Source organism: Acipenser ruthenus, chromosome 7 (assembly GCF_902713425.1).
Source record: "Acipenser ruthenus chromosome 7, fAciRut3.2 maternal haplotype, whole genome shotgun sequence".
Lineage (NCBI taxonomy): Eukaryota > Metazoa > Chordata > Actinopteri > Acipenseriformes > Acipenseridae > Acipenser > Acipenser ruthenus.
The window spans coordinates 26,096,003-26,118,749 of record NC_081195.1 but is presented as its reverse complement, the minus strand read 5'-3'; the positions used below and the strand labels follow the sequence as shown (position 1 = coordinate 26,118,749).

The following is a 22,747-nucleotide window of genomic DNA, read 5'->3' as shown; positions in this document are numbered from 1 at the left end:
TCTAACTAACTGACATGCACATTTCTGTGACCACTAAACGTTTACCTTTTGGAGAATGTTTAAACTAAACTACTAACCCCCTCATGTTGATGTTGCTGGTGCTGTGGAGAGATAAGGGAGTGGATTTGCAGTTGCCTGGTTAGGCTCTGTTGCTGGTGCTGTTGGGAGCTCATTGCCTGTCTGTCTCTCTCTCTACCCGGTGTGCTGTCTCCTCAGGTCCGGGAGTCGATCTCGCTCGGTGGATCGGTATCGCAGGGGCGGGCTCAGTAGTGGCGGGGGGGCCAGGCATCACAGCAGCAGTCGAAGTGAGAGCCAGTCAGCCAGCCGCTCCCCCTCCCCCTCCCCCCCCAGCAGGAACAAGAGCAGACAGCCTGCTGCATCGCCTGGAATCGGGGACAAACTGAGAAAGTGAGTCCGTCGCTCTCCCCTTAAAACTTCTGTCTTGTCTGTGTCGCTTTCCCCAGCCACACCCTCCCACACGGCAAAACACTGAGAAAGTGAGTGTGCCGGTCTCTCTCCAGCCTCTTCACACTCCCCTGTTCAGTTGATCTAAACAATAGCGGGGTCTAAGTACCACCGGCATTTAAATCGTTCAAAGAAGGGAGTTTTGTAAAAACTGTGACAGTGTCTCTTCTGATTATTTATGTCTTGAAGTCAAATGTCAGGTTTCTTCCTGTTTAGTATTTAAACTGTGACGGTATTTAGATTTGCTGCTGTTTGTCCATTGAATAGACATCCCCCCTATTAAACCACCTTGAACAAACTGAGCAAGGGAGTCTGTCTTCTAGGACAGTCTGACAAAGGGAGTCTATGTCTTCCCTAGCCACCCTCCTTCAGAGACCAAATAAGGTTAACTTGTTACCAGAATGTTAGATTTCAGATGACAGAACATGTGATTAATGTACTGCAGCTTCACTAGCTGCTTTGAATAATATTTGCTGATCCTCTAGTGACTCCAGCTGACAAAACTGCTCACTGCTTCACGCCTCCGCTCACACTGTGCTGTAGTGTGTGGATGTGTGGTTTGCACCACGCGTGGATGGGTTCCAAACCTGATTTTTTTTATTTCATATTTCAATCTCCAGCTTGAAGCTGCGTGATGTCACAAAAGCGGCTCTGCCAAGCTTGCTCCCCACAGCAATCCGTAAAACAAAAATAAATGACTCGATTAAATCCACCATCGTAGACCATGGATAATTATCTTAGACACACAGCTTTGGTCACCTGTGTTTCTACCGTCGTTCGTTGATTATTTTTACGTCGCTCACTTAAACCATCAGGTATCCTCTCTTTCTGTGGCGTGACTTTTTCAGGGAGCATGTAGTGGCATCTCTGGTATTTCACTGTTTTAATAGTGGAAACGCACTACACACGCACTGTTGGGAAAGTGTGTATGAAATGTGAAGGACATTGTACAATGGGTGCAAGCACCGAGAGAGAGACCTGACCTGGACACTCCTGCCTGCTGTCCAGTTATTTGATGAGTTTAGGGAGGACAGCACTTTCAGAGTGAACTGTCAGGACAGTGGTGATATACTGTGCATATCCTAACCCGTCTCTCTTTCTGTTTTTAGGGCTGAAACTCCTGCTGGTAAAGAGTCTGGAGCTGCCAAAGTCAGTAAGAATTTCACCTCGTCTTTCTGGTTTTAAGACGCATCACTTCTGGGGGGGAAAAAAAGAAAAGTGAAAGTGGCAGCTGTACAAATAGGCGAAGTGTATCTTCTTCACAAGCGTAGCTGAAGGTGTACTTATGAAGTCTTTAGGAGCATTAAACATGCAGTAAAAAGCATATCCTCTTAAATCCTTAGATGAGGGTGGGGGAGAATGGAGAACCACACAGAAACTCGTACAGTATTAAGACATCTCGGTGGTACTAGAAAATAGGTTTTCTCATTTCACGCTCAGTTATGTGTGAGAATAAGGCCACCATAACTAACTGTATACTGGTTACTGAATACTTCTAAATATGTAATTGTTCCATTTCTGCTAACTTTGCTCTTTTTAAAAAAAAAAAAAAAATTTCAAAAGTTGTGCAAGGTGTGTGTTTGTGTGTACAGCCCAGCTCCACAGAATGAATGAATGAATGACTGAATGAGTGAATGTGTATGTGTGAATAACATGTACACACCCCTTTAACCCAAAAAGAAAAGGCTTTCTCAAAGTGACTGCTGCCATTGAAGATGCAGGTTTGTTACACTGTAACCTGGCCTGTGCTGGGTGAGAACTGAACAAGTGCCATTACTGTTGAGTCTGTGGACAAAGCAGGGCGCTCTGTGTCCCATTAAACCGTTTACTAAACACATCTTTATGGATACTATCTAGCCGTGCTTTAGGTGGGATTTAGTGGAGTGTAGATAAATCATAAATATTTTATTTTTAATATGATTTTATAAATGTATTTTAAAGGTTATCGGTAACCATTATAAAAATAAATAAACATATGTTAAAGGAATGATTTTAATAGGAAACAGAATGTAGTTGCATTACTTCAGGGGGACCAATCGGGTGTGTTCAGTAGGAGAGATTTGTTTTAAGGAGTGCCACCCATGGCTGTTATTGGCACTAGCAACTTTATCACTGCTCCCCTTTAATTGTGTTGGTTCTTTGCTTTTTTTTTTTTTAATTCTTTAACTTGATATTAATGATATTAAAGAAAACAGGACGCACACAACAGTTCAGGGACGTTACTGTTTCTGGTGTCGACTCACTTTAACTGTGCAGCAGCGGTCTTGCTGCAATCGGACCATGTCCGCTCCAGTGAGTGATTAGGTACCACGATGCACCTGTGTAGCTCTGTTTGTCTGTAGTGTTGTGTTGTGTGCCCTGCATAGCTATTGAACACTCCATAGTGCTAGTTAGCAATCCTAAAAGAACACTCATAAACACAATGACAATGATCTCAGAAATTTGTCAAGTTGGGTCTTGAAGGATCCAAGTGATTCTGCCTCAACAAGAAGACTGTGTAGCCCGTTCCAAACCCTCACCACCCTCGGAAGTGTCTCCTTCCCTCTGTCCTAAGTCTGTCTTCACTTAATTTCTAACTGTGTCCTCTGGTTCTGGTTTCTGTGCTGCGCTTAATGTATTGTTTTGGGTTAACTTCTTTTTAAGATTGTAAAGACTTCAGTCATGTGTTTTAATAGTTTTGGCTGGCAACTCTGTATAGCTTAAACTACAGTTAAAAAAACAAAATAAAAATGCAAGCAAAGAACCAAAGGCTTTTCATCACCATTAAAACCAGGGAACCAGTAATAAGGTTGCTGATGCTAAGAAGTAGTAAGAAAAGCAGGGACTGTAAGTAGTTTTTCACACAGTAAATTAGATAGTGTTTGAATTATTCACGAGGTGAAAACTGCTTAAAAATGTCACCTAGAGCAAGCTGCTTCATGAGTGGCCAGAAAAAAAAGTTTCCCAAAACTTTCCTGGTGTTACATGGGTTTTACACACGAGGCAAAGAGAGCACTCGGCAAGTCTGTACTATAGACCAGCGTGTGTTTTATAAACAGGTATAAGAATGGAATGAGGACTCCAGCATTCGTTGCTTTTGCACGGATGGAAATGAGACACCCATTGCATAGTAATTGGATCCTTTCCTGGAGACATGCATGAGCTTGTTACCTGTACACTGTGGCTAATCCGCTTGTTTGCTGTTGGAGGAGTGCCCGGGGCAGTGGGCTCCCTGTAGCAGGGCTCTAGTGGTTGGCTCCCGTTTTCACCAGTTTGTGTTTCCCTTCCAGTCGAAGCTGACCCCCCAGGAGAGGCTGAAGCTCCGCATGAACAGGGCGCTTAACAGACAGCGTAAGAACTCTTTCCAAAACACTTACAGTACTGCATGGGCGATTCGTGGGATATCAATCGTTTGTTTAGTCTTGGTAGCTAGCTTTAAGCAAGTTGAGGTTCTCAGGCTTTGTGTGTCTGACACAACAAAGAGAGTGTAAGAAATTCACTCAACTTGATTAGAGGCCGCTACCAAACAGCTAGAAACATGCAAACGATCTGTGCCACTGCTACTGAGCTGCAGATCTGTACAAACAAATTACTGAGCTGGAGCTCTCCATGGAAATCAGTTGAGGGCCATTGCTGTTGATTGGGCTAATTTGACACAAGAAACAGCTGCTTGTATTTGTGGTAATTGCTGTTCTCTAGAGAGTCTAAGAAAAGCAGTGATCATCACAAACCCAAGCAGCTGTTTCTTCATGCCTTTCACTCTGAATGGTAAGTCAGCCTGATGGACACCAATGCCCCTCGCCTGATTGTCAGCACCTGATTTCTGTGGAGAGCTCAGTCTGACTAATCTGTCCTGGCAGCGCCACTTAGAGGTTTGGTTGCTCCCTCTTCCTGTAGACTAGTCACTTTAATTCAGCTCCCACTATATTGTGAGAACAGTGACTTGGCTTGACAGGGAAACTGAAAAATACAGAAAGTGAGAGAGAAAAAGAACAATTAGTGGGAGTTAAAACGTGATATAATCGGCATGTGATCAGTAATTAAAAATGTAATTGTTGTCCAGCCCTGTAAAACCAGTTTGGTTAATTCATCCATAATTGAACTATTAATTTGCCTATTTAGACCTTTTTAAGTGTTCTCTGCTCCAAAAAGTTGCAGAGTTCAAGTTACTTATAAAATGTTATAGCCAACATGAAATCTGCAATTGTTTTAATTGCTGAAAACCAGTAAAAAATAAACAAATAAATAAATAAATAAGCAAATTATTAATTCATTTAAGGGTCTAGTTTAAGTAATTGAGAGCTCAGTTGGAATGAAAACCAGCAGACAAAGGGGGTCCCCAGGACCAGGGTGGAGAAGCCCTGATTCAAACAACGAAAGCAAAAGCATCGAGAATTCTGTAGCTCTACCTGAATGCATAGTTGAATGTTTGAGGTTATGGATGGGCAATCACAGCTGACGACTGGCTGACTTTTTTTTCTATTTCTTTAGTTAAAGCCGATAAGAAGGCTGCTCAGGAGAAGATGCAACAGCAAGAGCACGAGAGACAGGTGAGTAGAGGGCGGTTCAAGACAAGGCCAGCGTCTACTACGTACAGCACACGCACATTGCTCTTAATGGGACCATTAAGAGATCCTTCACACTTTACCAATAAGTGTATTACCAAGATTCACTGAAGACATTGAAAAGACTTTGAAACGTTTGTGATTGAACTCCTGAAGTTTCTTTTAGTGTCGGTTTACCTCTAGTGACCGGTATGCCCTTGTTCAATCTGTGCTGATTCCAGATTGTGCAGCTTTAATGTTTTCTTTCCCTTTGTTTCAGGAGCGCGAGGATGAGCTGAGGGCCATGGCTCGCAAAATCAGGATGAAGTAAAGACTCCCAAATTCTATTTCTATACACCAGATCTCTCTACACACAGACGTGTGCACACACACACACACACACACACACACACACACTGCTGGCCAGACAGGGGTTTGGGTTCAGTGTTGCCCCACTCGCATGTCCTTCAACATGCTATTTATTAACAGTCGATACTGGAATTAAATACAGTACTGCTGTAAAGTTATACACAGATTGCATTTCAAGAATACATTCTTCATAGAACACTAAAATGTGGCTGCTAGAGTTGTTGCCACTGTTGCCCACAGAGGGGCACTTTTCCCCAACATTTGTAGGTCCCTGTGCTGAGTGGGATTTCCGTTTGCTTCAGTTACAGCATTCTTCCTGTGCTTGGCTAGGTGTTCACTCCAAGGGCCTGTTGGTATTCTTAAAGCTGGAACAGCATTGCTCTGGCTGTCATATTAAAGGCACACCAGCTTTATTTGCTTATTCAAGGTGAGCATGCTGTCTGTTAGACATGTTAATAAAGCGTTACCTTTTAAAACAGCGCAGACCCTAGTAAATTAAACTTTAATAACTGACTGTTCCTCTTGGGAGTTGCAATGGACGCGCCCATCTTTGCATGGCTACAAGGAGGTTTTCCACATGCTGCAGTCGTTGGGATCTCCTTTTGAAATAAAAATAAAAAAACAGATTTTGAATATCTACTAACATTGAGGAGCTACGCGGTTTTGCCCCATTTTAAGTTATTTTATGGAAGTAGTCCAGACTAAGCAAAATATCACAAAGTACATGGCCAAATCGTATGTAAAACCATTTAGCCTTGAAATGTATGAATAAATACGTCAGAAACGCAGGTGTTTTTATTAAATTATTCAATAATTTAGCATTATGAAAAGAAATCACATTTATATACAAATGTTGTAGAGTTCAATATAACCACAAATGGCAAATAAAAAGTATATAGAAAAACAAACTATAAATGGTGACAAAGCAGTAAACCTAACTATATTGGCCTACTGCTCTAAATGAAAATCATATCTATATACAAGTTATATAATTCAATATAACCACGAATAGCAAATCAATAAAGTCTGTTTAAAAAAAAATGATACTATATGGTGATCATAAAGATAATGGGGTGATGCAAGAATGTGGCAACCATTGCAAACAAGTGCTAGTAGACACATTAGGCACTGAAATTAAAGCGGTCCAGCACCTCAGGGTTCATGTGTGCTGAATAAACTCGATGGGATAAAGTCTGTGTTATGTTAAAAACACAGATGTATTTTAAGTAAAGTTTGCACTATATATTAGTGGCCTCCAAAGCGCAAAAATATGAGGATCACTGTATCGGAACTGCAGAATCCCTCCTAGAGTGTACTTCTGGCATTGCTGCAGGACAAAGAGAAAGTAAATACTGCAGACAGTCAAGCAAGTCCTGTAACGTGATCTGTCTAAAAGCAACCCTGTGTGCATTCGTTTATTCAAACATCATGATGCCTTTAAATAGGAGAGGTTGTCCTCAAGACATGAACACTTATAACCTCTCAATAAAACCTAAATACATGTTTCTCGCAGGGTTTTCATAGTTTCATAATTACCCTCTGTATTGTAACCACACTGAAAGGCTTTTAAAAGCGCTGATAATTTACGTGTTGTGTATCCATTCAGGTTTTTGACTGCTGATTTTATAGGGAAGCTATCTGCAACAGTACCATGTGATTATAAATCACCAATTGCTGGTTGTGTTAAAGTTTTAAAAGTTTGTTTGCTCACCTAAGGAATTCATTTTAGTGTGTAAAGTTGTTTTTAACAATACCCTTAATTCCAAGGGGATATTTAACACATGCAAAGACAAGTTTTGCTAGGAATAAAACTAGCTTTACTGTGCAAGGCTAGAAAAGCATTGCTCAGTACAACAGTGTTTTTATTGCTAGTTTTAAGCTATTCCTGTTGGGTAATTTGCCATTGCCTTTGCAGCACTTGCTAAACAGTGCCCACAGTGCTAACAAGAAGACTTGTATAATACAATAGATCAGTTATACACATTAAGGGAAACTGTCCTATTTAAATGTTAATGCAACTATACAAGACTGAAGAATGTGGGCGTTGACAGTTTTTAGATCCTCGTTCAAGTCTTAAACTACATAGTGAGTAACACGATATTCATTTTCAAACCTTTTTCTCCTAGGTTTTTTTGCATTGAATTTGGGTATACTCATTTGGTTTTTATACAAATTCTAAGAATAGAAGAAATGAGGAATCAGGTTGGGTTTTTTCCTTTTAAAGATGTTGTAATTGGAATTTTTATCCACAAGGTGGCGCTAATGCGCTGCCAGGTTACCCGCTCTCTGCGGTCCGTGTGCAATTGTAGTGGTTGTTACTGTTGCATCCAGAATTAGTGCTGGGATCTACATATTGAACATATGTAATTTGCATATTCTTTTAAAATTCAAACAAATATTCTTTTGTGTGTGTTTATCTGAAATATGTGTCAGTAACCCCAAAACAAGAGAGAAGCACTTCTGTACAGCAGAATGTGTTTATTTCGGACGTCATGTGTGCATTGCTTTCCTTTGCATGATATCTATAGTCATTTATAAATTCTGTTATGTGAACACATGTAGCATTTGTTTAAATATGTGAATAATTCTCCTAGCACTATCCAGGTTGCTACTCTAAATTTTATTAAAATACAACTACCGATTCTAGGATTAGTCTGTTAGAAGCGGAGGTTAACAATTGCACCTTAGCCAGTGGTTTTCGGCCGTGTGTGTGGAGTTCTGTGGTGCATTGGGCAGCAAGCAAGCATGCTGTTTGAGCACAGGCAGATATTTAAAGACAAGTGTGTGATCAGGCATTGCGTTCTAGGGGACACCAAGAAGGACAGTGTTAATCTGTGAGGGGTACTGGATGTTGTAGGAATCTGTTTCTGCTGGTGTTTGAAGGGGTTTTGCAATGGCGTTGGCAGTTCATTCCTAGCTCTGAAGATTCTGTTGTGAAATCCGAAGTCAACCGAGTTGCCAGCTAAAAAGTCTCGGTGTTTATTTTGAAGGGGTCGTTTAAACATTTTTGTTCAGTATTTACTATATGACACACGGTAAATACAAAATGGCCTTGCAGCATCTACAGATTATTCCCCCCTTGTTTTAAAAAAAACATGTTGATAAAACCTACACTTCCACTGTTCAGAAAAATCGCCAATTTTTTTCAATGACTTCAAAAGCAATTTTCCAGTTGTTAGTTACCAAACACTTTGACTAATTGTACAGTAAATCAATCAAGTATTGCCCTCCCACTCTGACTCAGAAGGCGATTTTTTTCTCATTTATAAAATACTTAATAAAACTTTGCAGAGAAATGTGATGTGGCCATATTGCAGACACTAGTCTTCTTGAGCTCGGTGCTGACCTGCTAGTTCTGCTGGCTAGACGGCTGGCACTGTGTGCGTTTGTGACGTGAACTTGTTTGTTCTCAGGGAGCGGGAGAGGCGAGAGAAGGAGAGGGACGAGTGGGAAAGACAGTACAGCAGACAGAGCCGCTCTCCTTCTCGGTCACCCAAGCACAGTAAGTACAACAGCACTCCTTCATACACAGCATCCATCCCTCTGACTGACACGGCCACAGAAACCAGGCTGTGTCTCCCGGGCAATAACAGGATGACTGACCTCCATAGAAGCAGTCTTTGTTGTATAATCTAAAATGAAACACTTTGCTCATACCTTTTTATACCTTATTTAGTTTTGTCATTGGTACTTTCTAAAGATATGAGCTACAAAGAGAAGTCAAAGGAACTGGATTCACTTAGCATAGCAAAAAGAAGCCTTGATGAGGTAAGGCTTGTTGATTTGAAGTCTTTCCAGTCTTAAAAGGAGGTGACAGTTAACCCTAACTAATCCTCATGGAAACCAGGACCAGAGGACACGGTTTTAGAAAGTGGAGATTTAGGACAGACGCTTCTTCACACAGAGTGGCGGGGGTATGGAATGGGTTACCTAGCCATGTTACTAGGAACCAGCCAAGCACTAATTGGCTGAATGGCCTCCTCTTGTTCATAAACTTTATGTTCTTAAAATGGTAGGACATGGAACAAATTAAACACTCGGTCATAAATTGTTAATTGAAGCAAGTCAAGTAGACAGCCCTCTACACTGACCTTGTTCAGATAACAAACAGTATAGAAAGCAATACTTTAACCCTCAATAAAGCATGGAATCTGCAAACGGGGGCAGGGATTGGCTGTGGCCAGGTTTTTAAAAATGGAAAGCCTACAGTGTGTTTATTATTATTATTATTATTATTATTATTATTATTATTATTATTATTATTATTTATTTCTTAGCAGACGCCCTTATCCAGGGTGACTTACAATCGTAAGCAAATACATTTCAAGTGTTACAATACAAGTAATACAATAAGAGCAAGAAATACAATAACTTTTGTTCAAGCAAAGTACAAGTGACAAAACACAATTCAATAATACAGCAGATAATAGTGATAGTTACATCAGGATATGATTAAATAGTGATAGTTACATCAGGATATGATTAAATACAAAATACTACAGGTTAAACACTTGGCAGATTACAGTATTCTGAAGTACAGGATTAAATGCAGTAAAATAGGGGACAGATAAGAGCAAAATAAAGCACATTTAAATGAAGGGTGATAGTGTTCCAGGATACAAACAGAGGAGTTCTACAGGTGCTGTTTGAAGAGGTGAGTCTTAAGGAGGCGCCGGAATGTGGTCAGGGACTGGGCAGTCCTGACATCTGTAGGAAGGTCATTCCACCACTGCGGAGCAAGGGTGGAGAAGGAGCGGGCTCTGGAGGCAGGGGAGCGTAGCGGAGGTAGAGCCAGTCTTCTAGTGCAGGCGGAGCGGAGAGGTCGAGTGGGGGTGTAGGGAGAGATGAGGGTCTGGAGGTAGCTGGGTGCAGTCTGGTCAAGGCATCTGTAGGCTAGTACAAGAGTCTTGAACTGGATGCGAGCGGTGATCGGGAGCCAGTGGAGTGAGCAGAGTAGTAGAGTAGCGTGGGCGAAGCGAGGCAGAGAGAACACCAGGCAGGCAGCAGAGTTCTGGATGAGCTGGAGCGGACGGGTGGCGGACGCAGGGAGGCCAGCCAGGAGGGAGTTGCAGTAGTCTAGGTGGGAGAGTACCAGGGCCTGGACCAGGAGCTGGGTAGCGTAGTTGGTGAGGAAGGGTCGGATTCTTCGGATGTTGCTCAGGAAGAATCGGCAAGTGCGTGCCAGAGTGGAGATGTGCTGGGAATAAGAGAGGCAGGGGTCCAGGGTGACTCCGTGGTTCTTAGCGGAGGAAGAGGGAGAGAGTGTGGTAGATTCCAGAGGAACAGAGATAGAGAGCTCAGAGGAGGGGGAGGAGGAGGGAAAGAAAAGGAGGTCAGATTTAGAGAGGTTGAGTTTGAGGTGATATGAGTGCATCCAGGAGGAAATAGCAGACAGACCGGTAGAGATACAGGAGGAGATGGTGGAGTCAGAGGTGGGGAAGGAGAGGAAAATCTGAGCATCATCAGCATAGAAATGGTATGAGAAACCATAGGATGCGATGAGGGGGCCCAGGGAGCGGGTGTAGAGAGAGAACAGGAGAGGACCCAAGACTGACCCTTGGGGGACTCCAGTTAAGAGAGGGTGAGGTGTGGAGGTTGCTCCACGCCAGGTTACCTGGTAAGTGCGGTTGGAGAGGTAGGAGGAGAACCAGGCCAGAGCAGTGCCAGGGATCCCCAGGTCAGCAAGAGATGATAGTAGAATAGAGTGATCAACAGTGTCAAAGGCAGCAGAGAGGTCGAGGAGAATTAGGACAGAGGAGAGAGAGGCAGCTCGGGCACACTTAAGTGAGTTGGTGACAGACAGGAGGGCGGTTTCAGTGGAGTGAGTAGAGCGGAAGCCAGATTGGAAAGGGTCAAGCAGAGAGTGGTTGGACAGGAAAGCAGAGAGCTGGCGGTGTACAGTTTAGTGTAGAATTGAACAGTGAATGAAGAAGCATGAACTTCTGTGCCAGCCGCTCTCTTTGAATTAAATATATCTCAATGCCATGAATGATGTCGGAACGCTCAAGGACTGACTATCACACAAGATACATTTTCTCATTAATTGATGTCAGGACTTGGATCAGGACAGGACAGGTTTCAGTGTAGCTAAAAGCAAACTAGACCCCAGTCAGATGGGTACGGGACTGGGTGAGATAGAGCAGATAGCAAACAAGACTAGGGGTGTTCAGAGTTTAAACATTGGCTGAGTGTTAAATGTTTTGAGTTCTTCCTAAATGTTTAGTCAGAAATATTAATGTTAAATAAAGCTTTTAACCTTAGCGTTTGCATAGTAGTAAGTGTACAATGTAAGCCAATGTATTCCATATTTAATATCTCTTCACAGTCAATACAAAAAAAAGTGTAGGGCTGCTAATAATGGCTTTCTTGATTTGGTTACAAATGTGTTTTTAATGTTAATAGGAAACCAACCCCTGAAACAAGACCCAATGAGATGTGCTGTGGGGAGCGGAGGAGCAGATAGCTTTGCCCTCCTGGATCGGAGGGTCTTGCATTCTGCTCTCCAGGGATGGAAATTAGACTCCTATTGCATAGCAGTTCAACCCATTCCAGGTTTTGCTGTGAGCCTGGTTAGCCCCAGTGTAGAGGTAACAAGCTCAGGTGCGTCTTACTAAACTCATAGTGAAACCAGGAATGGATCACACTGCTATGCAATGGGAGTCTTATTTCCATCCCTGGCACTCATTTCGGAGACTGAACCTCCCAGTCTGAAACCACGCCACTGATCAGTGGCACGGATTCCATGAATCATGTCGCTCTTGTTTGGGATCTGGGTGTGACGGTAACCAGCACTGAGCCCTCAAGCTGCTAGCCCGCTTGTCAGCCCTCAGTTCTTTAGTTTTATCTTTCCAAGATTGCTAGTGCTATTAATGTTTTTATAGGACGCTTTTGTTATTCTGTTATTGCCTAAACCTGTTGGTAGGACAAATAACACTATTTTAAAAGTAGCATACTTCAAATAAATGCCTCCAGTGCTCATTTTTATGGCAAGCTGTGATACACAGTTTCTCGCTTTAAAAATACTGGTTGGGCAGCAGCATTTTGGAGAATGGTCTGCTCTCCACTGATATCCCTGTGTTAAATGGTGGGATTAGTCTGGCTGCTCCTAGAACACAGTGCTTAGTTTCAGTCTCCACGCTACAAACAGGACGTTACGGCTTTGCAGAGTTCAGAGAAAAGCAACTAGAGTAATCCCATGGCTAAAAAAAAAATGATGATAGGGTGAGGAGGGAACTACTTAGTCTAGAAAGTACTGTGAGATTTTTTACAATCCTGAAAGAGGTCAATGGTGTCAGCCACTATTTTCAAGCAGAGACCTGGACCACAGGACACCATTGGAAGTTGAGTAGAGGTAGATTCAGACTAAAAGGTAGGATGGTTCAGTATCAATTGTCTGTTGCCTCTTGTTTTAGACTACTGCTGCAAATGGACAGGGGAGAGTTGCAGGCAGGAGGTAGGGTCTGCTTCATGCAGCTTACCAAACCAAGCACACAAAGGGGGAAACGGGGAGGTCAGGAAAGGTCTAGTGTGAGGGCTGATCTGACCAGATGTGTGAGAAGAGGAGATTAGGGAGGAAAGAAAGGCTATCCGGTGCGATCTGAATAGAAAAGAGAAAGCTAGTAAGTGTGGAGGCAGGGGAATGGTGAAGCTGTAGAGTGCTAATGAGCTGCTACTGCAGACAGCAGGTACACAAGCCAGCCCAGCGGGAAATAAACCGGTCGAGCAAGCCAGTCCACTTTTGAAGGATGTCAACAGCTTGCCATTTACCTTCAGATGGACAAATCTTTCAGCAGCGAGACACTCAATCAGGAACTGTAGAACCCAGTGAGTCTTTGCAGCCTGTGGTGTAATGTGAGAGAGATACTGTAAGCACTGGTTTTAACTCGGGTTGATTCCTTGGTGCATTTAAAGAGCTTGGGTCGAAAAATATTTGTTACCTTTGTTTAGAACCCCTTTGTATGTCGCTTTCTGTTTGCATCACATTCAGTTTTTTTTTTTTTTTGTTTTGTTTTTTTGTTTTGTTTAACGCACCCCGGAGGTCTCAGTCGAGTTCTCACAAATATTCACTCTAAATTCAGCTGGTACACCAAAGAGTAACTCTGCTCCCAGTGGATGCAAGAATAGATTAGTAAGAAATACCACTTACAACAAATGTGCTATTTCTTACATCCACTGGGAGGCAGGGTGTTGAAGGGGTTTCAGTGGTGTAGCAGCATTACTGGGAGACTGGGAGGCACAGTGTTGAAGGGGCTTCACTGGTGTACAGCTATAGTGGGAGGCACAGTGTTGAACAGGCTTCACTTGAGGCCACATGGGTGCTTTTAAACTTCTGGGTTTTAAAAAAATCCACAGGATGTGTTGAAAAATGGAGACTAGGATACATCAGAGTCCTTTAACTTCACAAAGTTTTGAGATCACCCAGCTACTAGGAACTGGACCAGCACTGATGGGCTGAATGCCTCTCCTCCGATTTTGTTTAAGTAATTCTGAAAGGATCCTGGGTTTTTAGGTAAACCATCATTTGAAAAAACGTGTGTCCTTCAGTGTGTACAGCATTGTATAACCATGGCAACAGCTACAAAGCCACCCCCACCGCCTTTGATGATCTTTCTCTGTCATCTGTGTGTGTTTTTTAGGCTCATCCAAAATATCGTAATAAATCACTCTCATTTTAGAGGAAAGGTATTTACCAGTTCTTTATTGAAACCTCATGAAGCTCAATGATTGTTGTTGCAGAGGCCACTTCACGTTGGTGTTGAATGGGCAGTATTAACAGTAAGCAAGTTGGATAGCAGTAATATGTTGCGATGCTCCAGTAAGGGCCCACAGTTGTGGGCTCATGACTAACTTACTTATAGTGAGAAAGACTCCTAGTGATCTAGCCCTGTTTCACTATTAAACAGGAGCCCTTAGATCATAACGTGTGAGAAATCCAGCTCTGTGTTGCAAGCCCACATGCTGCTATGATTTATCATCCATAAGTATCAGTAGTGATCAATTAAGAAAAATTGAAAGAAATTAAATTAAATAAATACATTTAATGAAACTTTTTTCCCCCCCAATTTGGAATGCCTAATTATTCAACCCTCCGAAACGAGTGCCGTCAGCCGTCCGCTTTGTATCGCACTGCGAGCCCATCGTGAAGCCATTAGAGAACTCCAGCGTCGGAGGACCACTCAGTTCTGAAGCGCAGCGAGCCAAGGATTCCCCAACCAACCTAAACACTCCCCAATTGTGTGCCATCTGCTTTGAAGTAAGACTGAGGGCACGCTTTTAAAATAATGGCTGTGTGTTCCTCTCATTCAAGCGCATTATTCCTGTGCTGTTGAATTCATTATGAATGTTTGCCCAGTTTTTAATCATCTCCAGGACTAGAAAGTTTGTTGCAAAACAACAAAACATTTCTTATTCCAATGTTGCTCCACTGCAGTTCTGCTATTATTTTAGTGTTACTAAATGTATGTCAGGGTTACTGACATACATGGTCATTTTATTTGCATTTCAGTTTGACTGCAAGAACATGTGCCTGCTTAAAATTGTTACCAAAAGGATTTAGCCTGTAGCCCTGATCAGTCCTTAACTTCCCTGACAAAAAAAAAAGTCCAGCCACTTTAAACTCTGAAAGTAACGTCAGCACAAGTGAACTGCAGGCCACATGGGGTGCAAGTACATCAGACACTAGCGCCAGAGCTAATCTCTCACTAAACTCACTCACGTTCTTCTTACTGTTGCAGCAGAGTTCGAAAGAGGAGCTTTAACAGTGGTAGTCGGACAGTGTGTCAATGGGTATTAATATGTCTAGACTCTAGTCGCCTTTAGGAAAGCGGGGTTTAGGTCTCAAAGCCCTACCATCCCCCCCAGACACTCGCCTGAGTTAAAGACAAGCTCCCTTTATATAAATAGAGCATAGATTAAAATGAGGCTGCTGAGAGTCAAAGATGGGGAATTTCGCGACAAGTTCAGGCAGAGAAAGAGGGCAGTTTATCTTCACTTACTACAGATCCCAGCCAGAATCTAGATGTGTGTTCTCATGAAAGGACTGGCAGCAGTAAGAGTCTGTATGCCACTTCTTAAATGTGAGCGTTATCTGAAGAGCTTCATATCCAGCTGTGAAGGTCGTCTTCAATTTAAAAAGCTCAGAATAAGAGCCAAGATAATGTATTTTAAAGCCGTGTCTGTCTTTTAATCCTAAATCCCTTTTTGATTATGTAATTGTTATAAAAGCTTGTGTCAGGTCTACATTACCCAGCCTTTGGGGACAATGTCTCATCCCGCAGCATCAGCAGCGGGCATCTGTCTTCATTCCCAAATTCAAATGAGGGTGGAATGGGATTATCCAGTCTCTTAATACTGGAGAATGGCTCCGTCAGAGTGGAGTACCGTGTTAATTGAGACCCTCCCTCCCAGCTTGTTAGAGCAGCTTCTCATCCCTTGCCTTTCAGAGTGCTGTATTCATGAGGTCAGCTCTCAGGCACACTCACAATGGGGTCGGCAGTCCAGGGGGGCTCTCGCTGCCCCTAGCAGGAACCTGATCACACACAGACACACAACATTGTGCAGATTTGCATCTGGCCCCGAGGGCTGCAGACCTGGCCTTGATGGGGCTTCTGTTACTAGACTGACTTCTAGAACACTTCTCGTCCAGCTCCAGTTGTAGCTCACATCACGCCCACTAAGCCAGACAAATATATTTCACAAACTCGTCGGTTTGGAGATGGGTGCGCGGGTGCGCGGGTGCGCTGGTGGGTTAGTTAAAATGAACAATATAGATCATATGTATGTCAGTTCAATTTTCTTTTTAATAGACCAGGATCTATAGTGGAATTTTGCTAATTTAAGGTCATTTTTCCTTCCATTTTTTAATGCAGAAATCCCATCTTATAGACCCTTTTAGTGATGGATCCTTATAAATCACAGACTGAATTGTGTGGCTGATTGAATGACTGACCCCATAGCTTTAAACACCTTATCATTGGGTAATAGAGAAATGTAAAGTACAGAGGTTTTCACTTTAATTCATTATGGAGTGAAAGATATATATCCTCACGATTGTGGAGCTGCCATATAAAAATGTGAGAAACGTCATCCGTGTGTCCATCTGTCTGGTTATTACATAGCCTATATTGTTTTTATACAGTTCTGCGGTTATGCACCAATACAGAGCTGTGAACACGGTTTATATTTTCTGCACTCTTGAGGATACTGTATTTCATTCACTACAGGGTGCTCCGTCAGCCCTGTTGAGATTCACTCATATGTGTTTGTGGGTTGCTTTGAGCTCCCTATGAGATATTTGAATACAAACAAGCCCAGTATAAAGCTAATTTGATACGACCCAAATGCAAAGTTTGAAATAGGGGAGTGTACCGTACACGACGTTGTAGGAGCCTGTTAAAAACCTGTTCATTGCAAGATGATATTTCCTAACCTTTACTTTATTTCAATTTACGCATTTTTTTCAGTACTGATCAATAATGAGAAAGCATCGTTGAATTGAATTAGATAACTTCTCTGAGCATTTTGTCTGCTTTTTTCTTTACTGGGATTTTTTTTGGGGGGGGTCAAGCTATGCGATTTATAATAAAGAAGATTAAATAGTATTCCTTTCTGAATGTACATTACATCTTCTCATCTGCAATCGCCAATACAGTGTGGGGAAAAAACAGCTAGTTTATTTATGATCCTTTTTTTTTTTTTTTTTTAATACCATGTGAGCGGAGAGGAGCTTGCTTTTTTTGTCTGGAGTGCAGTGGAAGAAAGAGTGGAGGATATTATGAGCGGTGAGCGGAATTTTTTACTGCTCAAATTCTCTGGTCAGAGCACACCTTCATTACCTCAACATGCAGGTCAGAGCACGGCCCTCTGTGCATGCATGCATACAGGCTGACGTCTAGAGCCTTTGTGCTGGGCAATTCCTGAGCAATCCTCCGTATAATCAGGCAAATTGACTCATCTGCTTATACGTGGGTAAATGCCAGGGCCTGTGAAAAGGTTGAGCAAAGTTGTTCCTGGTAACAGCATGACTAAACACACAGTCATGAAATGAATGTGTTTGTAGAAACCCAAGTCAATTGAGTACTTTAAAAATAATTGTAGCTAAAAAGAAAAAAGTTCACATCCAGTCATTTAATATAGGTCTCAAATGTGCAGTTTTGAAAGAAACACATCTTTTAACAAACGTGTTTTCATTTCAAAAGATTATATCTGGTACTGCGGTAGGTTAAAGAAATCCCTGGGTCATTTTTACCTGGCAAGTGGAAACTGTCTCCACCCCTTCATTGGCTTCTTTACTGTCTATAACCAATCAGCTGATTCCCCTCTTGAGTATGCCTCAGAGTAATATGCTTTGACCCAGGAGTCACTGCTGGGTTGAAATTACCCTGGGAGTGCAAACGGATCACCCAGGAATAAGGCACAGAGACTGAGAGCTTCCTGTAACCTACAGTAACACCAGAGATCAGGTTTTAAAATGAAAATACGTGTGTGCATTTTCAATTTCCACACGCCTCGGCATTCGCAACATTGTAAAGCATGCGTGTGGGTGTTCCAAAGTGTGTTAATTTTTATAGTTCAGATTACATTTCACAGTTTGTTCTAATTTTCCAATTTTTGTCTCTGCGCCTGTTTTAATAGTTTCATTAAGTTGATGTTTAAGAGTAGTGAAATTGTGACTTAAAGTACATGAAACTGCTCAGACACAGGTATACCGCACCCTGATTCTGTTTACCAGCTAGTATGGAGAACCTCACCCTAATGTGCACTGTGAAGCATGTGTCACTCTGCATTCACTACAACCCTGCGGTTCTTCTTTAAATGTGTTTTAAACACACTTCTTTAAATGTGTATTTAAATGTTTTCGTTCTCTCTCTCTCTCTCTCTCTCTCTCTCTCTCTCTCTCTCTCTCTCTCTCTCTCTCTCTCTCTCTCTCTCTCTCTCTCTCTCTCTCTCTCTCTCTCTCTCTCTCTCTCTCTCTTACACATGGTTTAACGCACGTCATTTAAACCATTTTCATGTTTCAGCTCTAAAGCGGTTTGTTTAAAAGCTTGTCATGGCAGAGGCTGCCTGGATCGGACCCCTCCAGCTGTCGGCATGATCAGGTCAAGGCCATGCTGTGGGTCAGTTAAGAAGCACCTTCATGCAGGCTATAGAAACAAGAGTGTGCTGACCATAGCAAACTAGAGGCCCGGTCCACCCTCCAGCACTGAACCGTGACACCAAAATAAATAACTTCATTAAATGCATCCCCAAAAGACCAAAAAGTAAATACTTAGTTATGTGTGCTGTAAACCAAAAAAAATGCTGGTCCTAAATAACTTCATTAAACACACAAACATCCAGCAATGTCGGCTGAACGCAGCACTGTGACGGCTTTGCTGGCTGCCCCTGTACCACTGTCCTGACACGCTGCTTTCTGTTTTGCACTGTCAAACTACTGTGTGTGTGTGTGTGTGTGTGTGTGTGTGTGTGTGGTTTTTTTTAACCCTTGAATTGTAATCAGCTTTTCATGTCTTGATGTTTTGCAGGTCGTGAGCACGGTTCGTCTAGAAGGTATGTACGTGTGTGTCCTCTAGCAGTTGTCAAAGATATGCATGCCAGCTGTAGTATTTATAGAGCAGGATTTGTAAGGTGTACACATGTAGTTTCTTAATGTTGTATAGTATAAAAAAGTAACAACACTCTAATGGAGGGAAATTCTCAACCTGCTAGTTTTTAAATACTTTAAAACGGAGGGAGGGAGGGGAGTTTACTGTCCTGAAGCTGTCATTTTTCTTAGTGAAATATAACTGCCTCTTGCTGCTGTGTACAATGGGATCATTCCAGCTCAAGTGAACGAGATTCTGTCTGTTTCCTCCATTTTGTGTTTGGTGCACAAAGCACATGTGATGGAGAAAAGGGTTCCAGTATCTGTGTGAGAGCGCGCGTGTCTGTGTGCGAGTGCGCGCGCGCGTGCGTGCGTGTGTGTGTGTGTGTGTGTGTGTGCGTGTGTCTGACTTGCGTTCTTGTCTTTGCAGGCGTTCCCGATCCCGTTCTAGAAGCCCACACTACCGATACTGAACTGCCACATAGCTCTGTTTAATTCAGGACTATCGCCATCGTCTCTTTTCAAGAGATTAAGTAACAACCACTTTGAATGACACCATCTGATCAATTCTGCTATTATTATGTAAAACCGTGCTGTTCTGCGCTTTGCACTTGCTTTTTCTGTTTTGCTGCCATTGAGCAGTGCGTACCGCTAAGAAATACGAACTGCTCACCCGTCACCTCCCCATCGAGGGCTCGCCACACAGAGCTTACCAGGATTCCAACAGCAGGCAAAGAAGCAGCCCCAGGAAAAGCTTGAACGTTCACTGGTCTGCAGCTGCACAGACTTGTTGCAGCCAACCAAAGGAGAAGCTTGTGGTCGCTGTGGTTTGGTAAGAAGTGTGAAAGCAAAAGGTTTGTTGTACAGTCCTCGCTGTGACCACCTTCTAACCCTCTGTTCACACCTGAACATCAAATACTCGGTCGAGCTACCACGAAACATCTTCATTTTATAACCCGTTTCCTGATCCTGTAGAGCAGTTTTAAAGTCACTTGGACTAAACCGCGATGGTTGAGTCACACACACACACACACACACACACACACACACACAGATAGAGAGGGAGAGCTAGTTGCCACATAACTGTCAAGTTCCACTGTAGCTGCTTCTATTGCTGTGCTGTTCAGCGTTTGCATTTGCTTCAATGATTCTTGACCCCGCTGCAGCTGCCTGGCTGCTGTTGCTTATTAAAGGTTTAGGAGGCTCGTTCAGCATGCTGTCGGGGCTGGACTAACTTTTTAGCCCAGATGCTAGTAAGTGTTACTGAATTAGGGGGTGCACAGTGACCCCTATATGCCATAGAGGGAGTTGTGGCAGTCATGCTGTTTCAGTGCTTTGTATAACTCTAGAAATACCTTTTCACAGTTTAGTCCCCAAGTGGCTTCTTAAGCACAGTGTACTACTGGCAGCATGATATACAATCTCCACATGAGCCTTGTGATCCACTGCACAGTATGAGGTGGATCAATGTGCTAACGTCACAATACATATGGGCTACTCTGTATGACCTGTAATGAGATGCATCACAATGGGTAAAGGGCTCTGATTTTCTTCTCCTCTTCAGAGGTGTAATTCATTACTTTTGAGTCGAATGGGAATCTTAATTGACCTGCAGACTTCTACAGGTGTATGAGAAATAGAATCACTTAACACTGCATATCTCGCTGCAAGAAAAGATATCTGCACTTCAAGCAGTCTCGTGTATGTCCATATATAGAGAATATTGTATTGGGTGCGATGCAAGCTGATATCCACTTCTCGACCGGTCAGAGCATCTCCCACGAGTGGATGAAAATCAGCTTGTGTCTTGCACAGCACCCTATGTTATATTTGTATTATGTCATCCATAACTGTTAAATGTTAAATAGTGCTGAATTTATTAAGCTGCTTTTGCTATTTCTATATTTTTAGAATATTCAGTATAGCTAGTTTTGTGACATCATTTCCGTTGGATATAGATTCCAGGTGGCTGTATGACATCATTATCAGGGTCTGGTTTGTATCCTACATGTATGACATCATTATCAGGGTCTGGTTTGTATCCTACATGTATGACATCATTATCAGAGTCTGGTTTATATCATACATGTATGACATCAGTATCAGGGTCTGGTTTGTAACCTATATGCTTAAACCCCTGTTAGTATTTATTCTTCGGTATAAGACTTTGAAACCAGTAGATCAGCTACTAGCTTGTTTCTGCACTCTGGAAGCACTAAATGGGCAATTTTTACATTTTAAATGATGTTGCAGAATCCTACTGTGCAATTAGGAGTTCCACTCGCTTTGAAAGAAATGAGTAACACCATCAAGGGGAGGAGAAAATCAGAACTCTGCCCACCCGTTACTGTTTTATATCGCTCCTCAAATTATCGTATCCGCAGATAATTGGAGTATTTTATTTACAAGAGAGTACTGTGAAGTGAGGTACATTGTGAAACCTCTATGAACTAACAAGGACTGGGTGGGGGGGGGGGTGTTGTGTGCAGAGGGATGAATTCCAATGAACCCTTCAGTATACAGGGTGGTTATTAAGTGGGTGTGTCACCAGCACGCAGAGAGAGCAGGTTTTCTCTGTGGCAGAGGAGCCACGCGGCTGTGCTGTGACTGAGTTCTGTATCCCGATACCGTCTGATGGGCAAGACTGTAAATCTACCTTTAGTGGAGTAAAGACATTTTCAATCTTCTGTGTAAATGGCTGTTTTAAACTATCAAATACAGTACATGTTCAATAAAAAGTACACTATTCACTCGTATTCATGCTTTTGTGCTTATTTGTTTTATATTGGTTTTCACTTTTAAAGTCTTAAGTGGCAGACCCTTATACAGCAGTGCTACATTTGGAAATACTAAAAGAAACAAAATAGTCAATGACAAGCATTAAGTCTTTTGCGATGTCATTGAATTAGTTCTGCAGCATGCCTGTTATCGTTTATTTATGTTTTTTTTCTAATGGTGTTGTCTTAAAATATAAAAGGTACAGTTGGGGATTAAGTTGTCTCATTGGCTCATGGTGAATGTGTCTCTCACTTGTTAGGTTTCCTCATGGTAGAAGCAGCACACTGAGATACAGAGTTCATGTTTGATACACAGCTGTATTCTAGGGTTCTCTCGGTAAAATTCTATTATGGGTAAAAAGGACAAAGGTCTAGAAGTTTTTACCTTTTAATGGGACGACCACAGGGTATATTTTCAGAACTGGTCTATTGCCACATTCAGTTTTTCCCATGGGTATCAAATCATAAATTGCAATAATATTTATTTGAATCTGGATCTAGTCAGCAGGTGCTTTAAAAAAAAAAAAAAATCTAAACATGTCTAATTATTATCAGAATTCCAAAATAATCTCTAAGTAAGAGTTACTCACATTTTATTACTTTCAATTTAGCTGATATATTATGTCCAGCTATATTTTAATATTTTAATTGTAAGCTATAAACTGATACAGGAATAAAGATTAAGGAATATCTATTTGTATTTACAATGGATTAAGACAGTTAGCCTGCATTGTATTGCATTGGCATTGTGAGGATCTGATCACTGACCAGCCTGAGCTGGGGACTGAAAGACGCACTGTAGTCAGTTTGCTGGATATACACAGAGGGACACGTGTAATTAACTGCTTTAAAAAGTTTACCAAATGAAGGTATAAGCAGAATAATGTATGAAATGCCAGAAATAAAATTGTGATCATAAAAAAATATTGTCTGTATAATGTTGACTGATAGTTGCTTGGTGATGTTTTTCCAGTATATTGCTGCTGGTCACTGGAGGGTTAATGGTGTGTCCAAGCTGCAGCGCTGTGTAT

General features: G+C 42.1%; 1 protein-coding gene across 6 annotated transcripts in view; it reads left to right on the top strand.

The window, feature by feature from the left end:
• The window catches only part of LOC117415584 (CLK4-associating serine/arginine rich protein-like), a 35,525-nt gene extending 13,830 nt beyond the window's left edge, over nucleotides 1-21,695 (top strand). For 2 of the 6 annotated variants that reach the window (XM_034026120.3, XM_059026710.1), the window contains exons 14-21: nucleotides 217-408; nucleotides 1,575-1,614; nucleotides 3,735-3,795; nucleotides 4,936-4,994; nucleotides 5,269-5,315; nucleotides 8,771-8,859; nucleotides 18,881-18,905; nucleotides 19,370-21,695. In XM_034026120.3, the coding sequence (XP_033882011.3) occupies nucleotides 217-408; nucleotides 1,575-1,614; nucleotides 3,735-3,795; nucleotides 4,936-4,994; nucleotides 5,269-5,315; nucleotides 8,771-8,859; nucleotides 18,881-18,905; nucleotides 19,370-19,412 (556 nt within the window). In that variant the 3' untranslated portion in view covers nucleotides 19,413-21,695. Of the gene's footprint in view, nucleotides 1-216; nucleotides 409-1,574; nucleotides 1,619-3,734; nucleotides 3,796-4,935; nucleotides 4,995-5,268; nucleotides 5,316-8,770; nucleotides 8,860-18,880; nucleotides 18,906-19,369 lie in introns of those variants that run through there. The other 4 variants (XM_034026121.3, XR_004546435.3, XR_009329113.1 and 1 more) reach the window with 4 other exon arrangements.
• The last annotated feature ends 1,052 nt before the right edge of the window (nucleotides 21,696-22,747 follow it).